This window comes from Buceros rhinoceros, unplaced genomic scaffold (genome assembly GCF_000710305.1).
Source record: "Buceros rhinoceros silvestris isolate BGI_N320 unplaced genomic scaffold, ASM71030v1 scaffold38221, whole genome shotgun sequence".
Taxonomy (NCBI): Eukaryota; Metazoa; Chordata; class Aves; order Bucerotiformes; family Bucerotidae; genus Buceros; species Buceros rhinoceros.
Genome location: NW_010395674.1, coordinates 1 through 12,003, shown reverse-complemented (window position 1 = coordinate 12,003; position 12,003 = coordinate 1). Strand labels below are relative to the sequence as shown.

General features: G+C 40.4%; 2 protein-coding genes across 2 annotated transcripts in view; one reads left to right on the top strand and one right to left on the bottom strand.

The window, feature by feature from the left end:
- Positions 1 to 6,234, top strand: part of COPB2 (coatomer protein complex, subunit beta 2 (beta prime)) — a gene marked incomplete at its 5' end in the record, with an annotated part of 12,182 nt that extends 5,948 nt beyond the window's left edge. The window contains 13 exons of the mRNA XM_010145611.1: positions 353 to 463; positions 725 to 813; positions 898 to 1,004; positions 1,252 to 1,395; positions 2,086 to 2,216; positions 2,527 to 2,734; positions 2,966 to 3,076; positions 3,852 to 4,066; positions 4,318 to 4,410; positions 4,493 to 4,673; positions 4,802 to 4,870; positions 5,836 to 5,925; positions 6,139 to 6,234. Of these exons, the coding sequence (XP_010143913.1) occupies positions 353 to 463; positions 725 to 813; positions 898 to 1,004; positions 1,252 to 1,395; positions 2,086 to 2,216; positions 2,527 to 2,734; positions 2,966 to 3,076; positions 3,852 to 4,066; positions 4,318 to 4,410; positions 4,493 to 4,673; positions 4,802 to 4,870; positions 5,836 to 5,925; positions 6,139 to 6,234 (1,645 nt within the window). The remainder of the gene's footprint in view (positions 1 to 352; positions 464 to 724; positions 814 to 897; positions 1,005 to 1,251; positions 1,396 to 2,085; positions 2,217 to 2,526; positions 2,735 to 2,965; positions 3,077 to 3,851; positions 4,067 to 4,317; positions 4,411 to 4,492; positions 4,674 to 4,801; positions 4,871 to 5,835; positions 5,926 to 6,138) is intronic.
- A 700-nt stretch (positions 6,235 to 6,934) lies between these two features.
- Positions 6,935 to 11,999, bottom strand: MRPS22 (mitochondrial ribosomal protein S22; the record flags this gene model as incomplete). Its single annotated transcript, XM_010145610.1, has 7 exons — positions 6,935 to 7,102; positions 7,375 to 7,483; positions 8,582 to 8,727; positions 9,232 to 9,315; positions 9,801 to 9,944; positions 10,999 to 11,163; positions 11,889 to 11,999. Coding segments are annotated over 7 exons (852 nt in total), but the record flags the coding sequence as incomplete, so codon positions are not given.
- Positions 12,000 to 12,003: the final 4 nt, after the last annotated feature.

The following is a 12,003-nucleotide window of genomic DNA, read 5'->3' as shown; positions in this document are numbered from 1 at the left end:
GGGAAAGAAGTATGCAAACAAATTTAACAAGGTCATGGCAACAAACCATACTCTCTTCTCAATTTGCTTGAATTTGTTACCAGGTAAGCTAAATTAAATTAAAAGGTAAAAGGATATGAGGCACAAGAGCCACTTGGTGGAGACCAGAAGGAAAGGGGCGTAACAAGTACTGGCAACATGGTGCAGAGGGAAGTCTAGTTCTGTGATGTTTTTGGAGCGTATGGAACTCTTTCATTCCCTCTGCATTTGCAGTGATTATATTGGACCTTCAGCTTTTCAGGTTATTAGTCCACGGGATCTTGCCTATTGAGCAGAACACAGGTCTGACAATCTCATCTTTCTCCTGCTCTAGGTTTGTGGTGGTGTGTGGCGATGGTGAATACATCATCTACACTGCTATGGCTTTGAGGAACAAGAGCTTCGGCTCTGCCCAGGAGTTTGTATGGGCACATGATTCTTCAGAGTGAGTGGTGCAGATTTTTTCCTTTGTATTAACTTAAATTTGCTGCTGCTTGTTTTCAGGCTATACAAAGGGTAAACTGGTCTGAAGACCAAAACCTCTTTTTTTGAGTAACTGTCCTGCCTTAAAATTTTCCATTTGTGGCACTCTGCTTATTTTTGAAGATAAGGGAAATGCAGTTGTTTTGTAGAAGCTCACAGTTGTAGTTATCTGCTACTTTGGAAGCTGAGTAATTTTTTTTTTTTTTTTTAATGCAATCTTTAGATATGCCATCAGGGAGAGCAACAGTGTCGTAAAGATATTTAAAAATTTCAAGGAGAAGAAGTCATTCAAACCTGATTTTGGAGCAGAAGGTAAGTATTTATCTTTAAAAATGTGTTGGTGCTTTTTTTTTTTTTTCCACAGTGTGGATTTCTTCCACCTTTACTTTCTTGCAGGCATCTACGGTGGCTTCCTGTTGGGTGTCAGGTCTGTTAATGGTTTGGCATTCTATGATTGGGAAAACACAGAATTGATTCGCAGAATTGAAATTCAGCCCAAACATGTAAGTTTCTAGGTGGGACCAAAGACACTTGCTTGTCTGTTTTTACTGGTTTTTATTGAATGAAGCCAAGCTTTCAATCCAAGTAATAACTTCTTAAGTTGATTTAACAGAAGGGGGAAAAAAATCCTTTATGTGTTGGCTTCTCAGGTTCTAAAGCTTCTGTGTAAGTTTTAACCTTCATTTATAGAATCTCCTTTCTTAACCTGGGGTCTGTAAAACAGTGCTCTTATGGGTTCTGATGATACAGATTTTCTGGTCTGACTCGGGTGAGCTTGTCTGCATCGCTACGGAAGAATCATTCTTCATCCTGAAATACCTGCCAGAAAAAGTTGCAGCAGCCCAAGAAACACATGAAGGTGTCACTGAAGATGGAATTGAAGATGCTTTTGAGGTACTTTCTATTTAAAAGGTGGAATAGGATTAGAGATGATGGAAGCAGGTCCTCCTGAAATACAGCACATTCAGTTCTTAACATAGTCCTATCAGATGTTTAGCTTCCAGAGCACTGGAATACAATATACGCAAATGATCTGCCTGAGGAACACTGCGAACTGTTTTATTTGGGATCCCTGGGGAGAGGATCCCTCTTGGAATCCTAGTATCCAGACCTTGATGCCCACATTTCTCTTCAGATAACCTCTGTGAGAACAGTAAACAGTTATTTGTAAAGCACGCTCTCAGGCTATATGTTTATATTGCTTAAACTCCTCCAATTTTCAAGTTTTGAAATGTTAATGAACTTTGAGAACAAGTTAAACTAAACCTCATGCTGTGAAATGTCAGAAATGCAAATTGCCTGGTGAGATTTTTTTTATTATCTTGCTTAACGCTTGGTTTGGTGCTTGTTTCCTGGATTTATAATTGGTTTATTTCAGTATTAAGGTAGAGATTTCATGTTACAGCATCTTTGTAAAACTGAAAGCATTATTTAAATACTTCCAATCTGTACCTAAACCTTTCTGCAACTTGCCCAAGTGTTTTCTGAAGTAGTAATAATGAGTTTAATTTGAAAATGCAGTAGTCTTCCTGCTATCTGAAAGTACCTTTTTCTATATTTAATTAAAGTGACTTTAATTTGCAGGTTCTTGGTGAGATTCAGGAGATTGTGAAAACAGGCTTGTGGGTAGGCGACTGCTTTATTTACACCAGTTCTGTGAACAGGCTCAACTACTATGTTGGAGGAGAAATCGTCACTATTGCCCATTTAGACAGGTGAGTTGCTGCAGTGGGTTGTAAGCAGGAGTTAGAGGCTCTTTCAGCAAAGTGGGGACAAGGTGGGCCTTGTCCCCTGCTTGCCCTACATTGCTACTGTCTCTTACATATTGTGCTAACATATGTCCTGAGGCAGCAACGTAACCCTGGAGGGAATAAAGACTGTTATGTGACAGTGTATATGCAGTAAAAGCAGAGTTTTGAATTTGAGTGTTCTCGTTACCATAGGCACTATTGGATTTTATGGCTTTTTGTAGACCACTGCGTAGTGGATCTATTCAGGCTGAATATATTCTTTGTTTTGTTTCAGAACAATGTATCTGTTGGGGTATATTCCTAAGGACAACCGCCTGTACCTGGGTGATAAAGAGCTGAACATTGTTAGCTACTCTCTGCTGGTCTCCGTGCTCGAATATCAGACCGCTGTGATGAGAAGAGATTTCAGTATGGCTGACAAAGTTCTCCCCACAATTCCAAAAGAACAGAGAACCAGAGTTGCACATTTTCTTGAAAAACAGGCAAGAAAAATACTTCTTAGTTATCAAAAACTCTAATAAATCAGTTTATTCACATTTCTAATAGTTTGCCAAGCAAAACCCAGTCACATTATCTGTAAGCACAAACACAGATGATTAACAAGAGTTTATCTGAGAATGCTGTAACCTGCTGTTTAGCAGGGTTTTGTTAGAACATCTCGGATGCTCTTCGACCTGATGAATCACAGCCTTACTTTAAAATTTTTATTTTAGGGCTTCAAACAACAAGCTCTTGCAGTGTCTACAGATCCGGAGCATCGTTTTGAACTTGCTCTTCAGCTTGGAGAATTAAAAATAGCCTATCAGCTTGCAGTGGAAGCAGAGGTAAGCATGTAACTTTTGGTGATTCATACTAATCCGGAGTATTAGCATGAATCTAAGAGGCCCTGTAAGGTGGTATGTGGGGATGTAGTACAGCTCCCTGAACACTATATAAATGCCTCCAGCATTCTTGATGAAACTCTTCTGCCTGTAATTCAAAGGAAGTGAAGCTGTGGGATGGGGACATGAGAAAGCTGTCTGCTCAGAAAGCTGCAGGATCTCCCAGAGAATACAAAACTTGGAAGGAGGAATGGCAGGACTAAAGCCTCTAGGCCTTTCTTCCAGCCTTGGCAAACTCAGGCTGTTGCAGTGGGCCAATTGGCGGGTAGTGGTTTGTCCCATTATGTGGAGAACTGATCTCACAGTTCCTGTTGGAAACAAAGAAAGTTAGTGATGAAGAACTTGGTTAACTTAGTGACAGACACAAATGCCTTTCTTACACTCCGAAGGCTGACTTGGGAGCTTTAAGAGATTGCTGCTGTTTAAATTTCCAAAGTTTATTTATACCTCCTCTCTCCATATTTAACGAAAAACTTTGTGTAACGGTGCAGCTGTATAATGATCTGTGTGTAACACTCAGTGGGTCACGCAGTGAAGCTGCAATAATCGTAGTATCCTATGGGGGAGACAAGTGCAGCGATGGGATACGGGAGCTTCACAAGTGAACTTGCGTTTTCATGTTGAATGCTCTGAAAAATCTTTAAATGCTGTTCAAAAATGTGAGGGTTATGTTCTGACTTCTCTTCTTTCCCTCCCTCTCCCCTTTTTGTCCCATTAGTCAGAACAGAAATGGAAACAACTTGCTGAGCTCGCCATTAGTAAATGCCAGTTTGGCTTGGCCCAGGAGTGTCTGCACCACGCACAGGACTACGGAGGGCTCCTGCTGCTGGCCACAGCTTCAGGAAATGCAAACATGGTGAATAAGTTAGCTGAAGGAGCAGAAAAAGATGGCAAGAACAATGTTGCATTTATGAGCTACTTCCTGCAGGGAAAGTAAGTAGCAATGCTCTGCTTTCCCAAGTGTAAAGACCCTCAGGTTCTTGAATGGTTAACTCCAGACTTCCTGGGGAAAGACTGCCGCACGTGCCTTCTCAGAAAAGATGTTTCTGCTTTGCGATGGCTGCTACTTTTTAAATGAAATGAAAAGCACTTTAATGCAATAGAGTGAACAGCTAATCTAATACAAAAGTTTGTTGTTTGCTTTTTAAATTCACTGGTTAAAATCACATTTTAAAATCTTTTAGGCTTGATTCATGTTTGGAACTCCTGATTAAAACTGGGCGTCTCCCAGAAGCTGCTTTTCTTGCACGGACATATTTGCCAAGCCAAGTTTCAAGGTAACCTTGAAGCGTATATGGAGTGTGAATAGTGGTGTCAAAAGTGGCTGTATATAACAAATGTGGTGTGCATCTCCTCCAGGGTTGTTAAATTGTGGCGGGAGAATCTCTCTAAAGTCAATCAAAAAGCTGCTGAGTCCCTTGCTGATCCTACAGAATACGAAAATCTTTTCCCTGGACTAAAGGAAGCTTTTGTTGCTGAAGAGTATGTTAAACAAAGCCTTGCTGACTTGAGGCCAGCCAGGGAATATCCCCTTGTCCTTGTGAGTAAGAAGTGGGAGTTTTCGGTCTCTACTAGAAAAACATTTGGTGCTGTGTAAAATCAGCTTTAAGCAAGTCAGTGCAACCACTTAAATGTCCGATGAACATGGCTCTTTTTCCTTACCTTTAGCCAAATGAAGAAAGAAACTTACTTGAAGAAGCGAAACGCTTTGAGCCTTCTCGAGTAATGGCACCTCAGGTCAGTGTTACTATCAAATGATTGATGCCAAGAAAGAGGCAACTTTGCTATTGCACAGTAACATCTACCCTGGAGAATATTTCCCCAGTAATGGGGAGATCTTGCTGGCTCGACTGAAGCACTGCAGCTGAGTTCCAGGTTCTTTTGCCTCAGACTCGATCTACTTCTGTAACTATGAACAAATTCTTGACACTGAAATTATTTCTTTTGTTACTTGGGTCATCTTTTGTTAGCGTGAGTAATGGTAGAGTCTCTGCAGGATTAAGTCAATGGTAAAAAAGTTCCAATTGCACGAGCAAACACAGCCTTGGCTGCTGCCAGTTTTCTAAAAGCTCCCTAGCTGGAACCTGGAAATGCTTGTGTGTAACAGCAATTAAAAACGCTCAGCTGAAACAAGGCCACTCGTGTTAAACTGTGTCTCTGCATTCAGTTAACAATTGCGCAGAAGGCCTTGAGCAAGTTGTCTCTTACAGCTGAGGCCAAATATGGGAAGTTTTGTAGGAGATAACTATGTAATTAATCTAAATATGGTTAACTGAATTACTGCAGTAGTAGTACTGATGAATTATCTTAATATAAAACTGGTGCAGCAGTGAAGAGAGAAGGATTAAACCGTCGTAGCGTAGCCCAAGTACAAAGATTTACCACCTCTGTTAAAATGGCTGTGACAATCTTCAAGTAACCTGATCTCTTTTCTGCTGAGGACCTGGAAAAGCACTTCAGTATTTGAAATTAATTGGTATTTTCTGAAGGCTCTTTTCATTCTACCAGTTCCGTCATCAACTGCTTTAAATAAACTCTGTGGGGAAACATTGTCCAGTGGAGTGAGGACTAGAGCGTTTACTGATGGTGTGGTTGAAGAATTACAGAGGGGAGCTTTTAAAGGAGGATTGTAGGTCTGCTGCTTACTTGCTTTTGTCAAGACTTTAAAATCAAAAGAACTTAAGGAATCTCTCTTTGATTAGAAAAAGGCTGAAGAACCACTTCCCTCTCCTAAACAAGAAGTGAAGACAGCTTTGCAGAATTCTGATCTACTTCCAACAAGAGATCAAAAGGTACTGAAATACATTTTTATGAAGGGAAGTACAAGCACTAAACTCATTTTACATTAAAGACTTCAGTTAATGTGATTAAGCCAAGCTACTGCAAAATATCACTTTCTGTATTATCCTGCAGTTCTGTAGGATGTGCAAATGCATCATACAGAATTACAGGAGGTGGCTGACATGTTACTCATATCCCCTGAATCTGGTCTGGTCTCTTCCTAGACACTGCTGGACTTGGAAGATGATTTGGATAACCTGGATCTGGAGGATATTGACACCACAGATATCAATCTGGATGAAGAGATCTTAGATGAGTGAACATTTTTTTAGATGATCAAAGTGATTACTCCAAACAGGGAATGAAGTTCAATGGACTGATTTTTATACTGCAAGTGGACCATGTACATGTAGATAGAAGGGTAGACCCAGCAACTGTACTAGAAGAATCAGCTTTCAGTATGGTGACATTCAAGATGTAGGCTTGCTCCAGTACATACTAAAAATCATTTGATTTATCAAGCAATTCAATAAATCCTTTTAAACACTCTCTTCCTCAGTTCTCCATTTACTGGTAATTCTACTACTCTTAACCTAGCTTCAGCAGTGTATATTGCAAATATTTGAAACAGCAGCATAATCACCAAGCATTTTATTTTAACCTGCCTTTTCTTAGTGTGTACACAGAGGTCTATGGTTACCCTTGCACAGGGCTGTTTAACGTCTATCTGTAAACAATCAGCAGACAACAGTTTCAGCTGAAAGAGTTAACAGAACAGTAATATGTCTAAAGGGAGTGATGGGGTGTTACTTTCCTAAATGAAGACCCTACACTTACTTCAGTAAGATGATTAACTGTGGGCAATTCTTTAGATTCAACATGCAACAGTAAAGAAATTAAACTCAGGGTATGTGGTTGCCTCAAAACACAAGTCACAGTGACTGCTCCACGTTACTGAAACTAACAGGCTGCTACAGCCATTCTTAGGTATTTTAGTAAATTTCTTAAAGCCATCAGTTGTTTGAAGTATTTATTGTGGAATCCTGTACAATGTTTATAAACAGATGTGAAACTTATGTTGAGTTCAAGTTGATTTCATGAAGCTGTAGAAGTAGCCATTGCTTCTTCATAAGCCTGGAGGGCCAGTTGGATATAGCCTTCCTTCTGTGATTCGGTTTTTGCAAATACCTGCAACCAAGGGCAGAGAGAGATTTATGTACAGTTAAGAGCATAGTTACACAAGGAGATTTCATCATTCCCAGAGGTAGATCAGCCAGCTCAACTGAGATTCTGGTGGAGTACATATAGTTTAGAAAGAAACAGCTAACCTGGCACACAAAACAGCTTTAGTTAAGTATCTGCTTCTCGCAGTATGGAGAAATTTAGACTGCTAAATAGGCTTCTGCTGTGTGAAAGCTTTCTCTTCTCTCGTGAAGCAGCCTTGAAGTAGAAAAGCATACCTTGATCAGATCAACTCCTTGAAGATTCCCTTCTTGAGCTTCTTTTGCTGATAGACATTCAGAGTGAAGCATGTGATACAGTGTGATTAAACTTGTCGCATCATCCAGCCTAAACAAATACAGACCCGCTTGTAACAATTACTTTTGCCGCATACTTAAGTGTGTATTTTGTGGTGGACTTTGCACACCACAGGCTTCTGCATTCACCAAAAATACAGTCATTAGAATACACAGCTGAACAGGCAACCCATCATCTCCCCCAACGACAGCTTCCTTGTGAGGAGGAAGACCAGAGTACATAAATTTATCCATACTTAAGCCTGATGTAACACATTTCAACTGAAATCTCTGTAAAATTCAATTAATTATCCAGTAACAAGGATTCAGTGGAACAACTGTGCCAAAGAAACTTTCTAACACCGACTGTAGTAACCAGCAAGTTTTACTGAAGCAGTATTGGAAGTCTTGCGATACCCAGCCCCCTTCACCTGAATTTAAAACTGGAGCAGGTGGTTTGCAGGCAAAAGTGGGTGGGTGGCACATAAGGTGCTCCAAACTCTGGTAAATTGTCTGGATATTTTAATTTTCCCTTTAACAATCTGATTCCAAAACTGCAAATTCCCTGTATTTCTTCACATCCTCAGGTTTAAAAGTAAGATCTGAGTACCTGTTCAAAGTTTCCAATTTCAACAGGAGGAAACAAATGCCACCATCTCTGCAACTGGGAATTCCAATTGCACAAAGTTTTCCTAGCTGTAGAGCCAGTCTGCACAATTAAATAGATTGCTTCAGGGAGTTTGGACTAAGTTTAGCAGCAGCATCTCTTACGGAACTCCATTTAAAAATCGAAGTGTATCTATCTGTTTGTAAGGTGCTCAGGAATTGCTCTAAAACCCAGAGTGTGGGTGTTTCCACCTTAAAAGCCAGAACTGACTCAGTAGTATAAAATCGTTAGGCTCTAAGATCAGTAGTGCCCCGAGCTGGAAGTGTACTAAGATAATAACACAGGAAACAAAAAAAAAAAACCCCAGCACCTACAAATGGCTCGTTTTAAACCCTACAACTTCATGGACTGTTGCTGGTGCTTCCATTCAGCATCTCTACAGCTAAAAGTTACACAGAAATACTGTTTTATTTTCAAAGAATGGTACTTGTGGGTTTCTGTGTGTTTAGGTAAGCGGAATTACTGATGACAAACACCACTTACAGGTCTCTGTGGATCATATCTATCAGTAAGCCATCCGTCCTCTTCCTGTTCACTAGATACCATACCATTCCTCCAAAGTGCCTTGTTGAACGGAGCAGGTCGTATTTGCCGTGTTTTTCAATGTCGTCATACGTCCGATGGTGAACCTATACACAGAGGTTTTGGTTTCCTTAGCGTCACTGGAGCTTAGTGACAGTTTTTCCCTCTGTACCTCTCACACAGAGTTTTTTATCTATTTTCAGGCCCCCCTGCAGTGCAGCAGTAAGCCACAGGCTGAACCACACCACCTTAAAGCTTTACACGTGTTATAATTCAGGGTGACACTGGGATAACCCAGTTCTGAGGCACAGACACCTTCATGTTAAGAGAAAGCTAAATACTTGCTATGGAATGAAAGTTGGAGGGAGGGAAGGAAGGGGATAATCTCCGAACCTTGATTTCACTGCTATCAAGCTGTAATCTAGTCTTTAAGGAGAAAAATGCTAGAGCAAAGAGGTGAAATTTTACTGTGAAGAAAAGGTACTTGGAAAAAGAGCACATACAAACAACAAATTTGATCCCCAGATACTACATATGTTTACAAAACAAACCCAGAAGTTCTTCTTAATGCTATTTATTTTTTGGACTAGAACACTGAGAAGTGAACTCACTCTGATATAGTCGGGTGAATCTGGCTCAAACTGAGCAATGCACCGGTTAAGGATATCCTCATGACGGTCCTGCTGAAACACAGCCTAGAACAACAGGTCCAGTTCAGGAACAGACTGGGCATCGCACCATTCCACCTCTCCAAAATCAAACCAGCAGCCACAACTTTTTTGTTCTGGGCAACGCTTGCAGCGAGCATAGGGCAAAATGGATCAGAGGACAGCAACTGCCTTGATGACACTAATACAATGTTTCCAGATTTTTGTTTCTGAAACACCAGTTCACATTTTCAGATTTAGCACACGATTTCATCAACGCGAAACAATTAAACGCGGATTTCTCGTATGACAGAATATTTACACCTACCCAGGATTTACCTGCCCCTAACTGGAACTTTATTATAAGTATTTTAAGTAAGCTACAGTGACAAAAAATTGTTCAAAGCAGTATTCAAGCAATTTAAAACATCCAGGCAGACTGGCTTATTCAGAGCTACTCTCCAAATAGCAGTTTCACTGTCGGAGCACAATTAAGTAAAACTGATCAGCTTTCAAAACCAGGAAGATCTTACCACCAGGTGTTCATCCTTGAACAACACCGGAGGAATAACTCTGCGCCCCTCTTTTGGGAAGAATATCTGTATCATTCTGTCTCGTTCTTCCCAAGTTGCTTTGCGTAATACACCGTTGGGTTCTCTAACTACAATGAAACGCTCCTGAAAAGAAGGTAAACAAAGAGCATTATCTCCCAAAGTCTTCCCTCTTTGTAGCCAGAACCATTGTAAAAAAAGATTCTCATTTGGCAAAGTTCTTCTGTACCTAAACTCACACTAATAACAGCCATCAGTTAGAAATTGGTGTTATGTACTAGATCCATCACTTCTCTCCTCTCTGTGAAGTTTAGGCAGTCAACTACTACCCTGAGAAAGGAGTTAGCATTGCTGCTGCCCTGGTTTTATACAATTAACACATACTTTGTTTCAGAGGGGGGTGCTAGAATCAAGTAAGGGCAAATACAGAACAAACAAACCCACCACAAGTAAAACAATATACTTGTTTTAAGTTAAGATCTGTTCACAAGAATATTTGCTTTAGGGCAGCAGACAGGAAAGTCTGTCAGGACTAGGAAGTTTCCAATACACTGAGGCAGAAGGATAAACAGCAGGTTCCGGGAGTGAGCTCTCAGAGTAACAGATGGAAGCCTTGGCAATTCACTTCACAGGATCATGGCTATATGCATGTTTGAACCACGGACATTTCTCAGAATCATAACTATGTGTTAAGAATTTTTCCTTCAGACAATCTACACATTTCATTATATAAAGAAATATTTATCTCCGTGCTCCACAGTGGTATTTGACAATAGAACAGCTTCACAGCTCTTCACAGCTTTATCATGAATTTACTTATCATTTAATCAGCTTAGCACCAGACCTTGGTGACTGTGAATAGCTCCATCTTTTGGCCTACGCGCAGTACCACGTAATCCAATCCCACAGAAAGCTTCTAGGGAGTATGGAAGAACTCAGCACTCCTGGCAGATGACAAGCATCTGCTTTTAAAATAACTAACTATCCCACAGCTTCCCTTGCAATGCCTGTTTTTGAGCACTGGAACGTGATTTATCATCATCAGTTAGAAGCAAACATGTCTTTGCGCCAGAACATACAGCTCCGCAGCCTTTTTGCAAACTGCTCTAACTCCGTTTTATTAAAACCTTATTTTGAAATTAAGAATGAAAAGCTTTTAAATTAATATCCTGTTACTTACACGATGAGGAACAGAGTAAGTTAAATCTGTAAACACATATTTTGTACTTTCAGTTCCTTCAAGGAATTTGTCATCTGCTAAGACATCGTTAATTGGCTCTCGTTCATTCAAAACAGGGGGCATGGTTAGTCTTTCTTTAGCTTCCTCAATGGCTTTTCTTGTGGCCTTGAAAACAAAAAAAGTACTTTAATTTTACAATGAAAAAGATTCATTCTAATGAAAAGCCAACATACAAATTAGGGACTAAAGTTTTCATTGAGAGAAAAATTTTAAAAACCTTTTTAATTCTGCAGTAGAGAAGCGAGGTACTAACTGAGTCTCCAGGTAGATGAACCCCATGTAAACAATACACAACTCTGTACCTCGGGGGCAAACTGCTGGAGAAAGTTCAGAAACTAAAATCTACGTCTACTGCTGCAAACAGCAGGTTTATTTCCTGTATTTTTCCATGGTAAATTTCTGCCAAAGCATAAACCACAATCAACAGTTTATATACAGCTGTGCTTTACAGAAGAACTGGCTTAATTCAGGCCCCTTTGTCATCCTGGACCACAGTCAGGAAAAAAGTAGTCAAAGGAGTCCCAGGGCTCTGAGTTAAGTATCAGAAAACAGCATTTAACAGAACCAGGAAGCGTAAGGCAAAGCGGTAACAAAGAGGACCTGTCACTCCAGCAAAAAAGCATCCCATTTCCTTCCACAGTCCACAAAAATCGAGAAAGACTGTATAAACGAAACTGACTGAAGTGATTGACACTACCTGAGGAAACGACTTGAAATGAGAGAAACGGAAATGTTTTCAACAGCAGCACTGAAGGAAGAAGGAATGTGGACGGTTACAGACTTTTTTGCTAAAACCAGCAGTTATTTCGGACCCAGGCGGAGCAGCCTACCTCCTCCAGCTGAGCTTCCGTCATCAGCTTGTACTTGGGTGGTTTAAGCTCCTTCTTCACCGGCCTGAAGACCTTGTGCAGGTTGAGCCCTGTCATTTTGTAGAGCAGGTTCTGA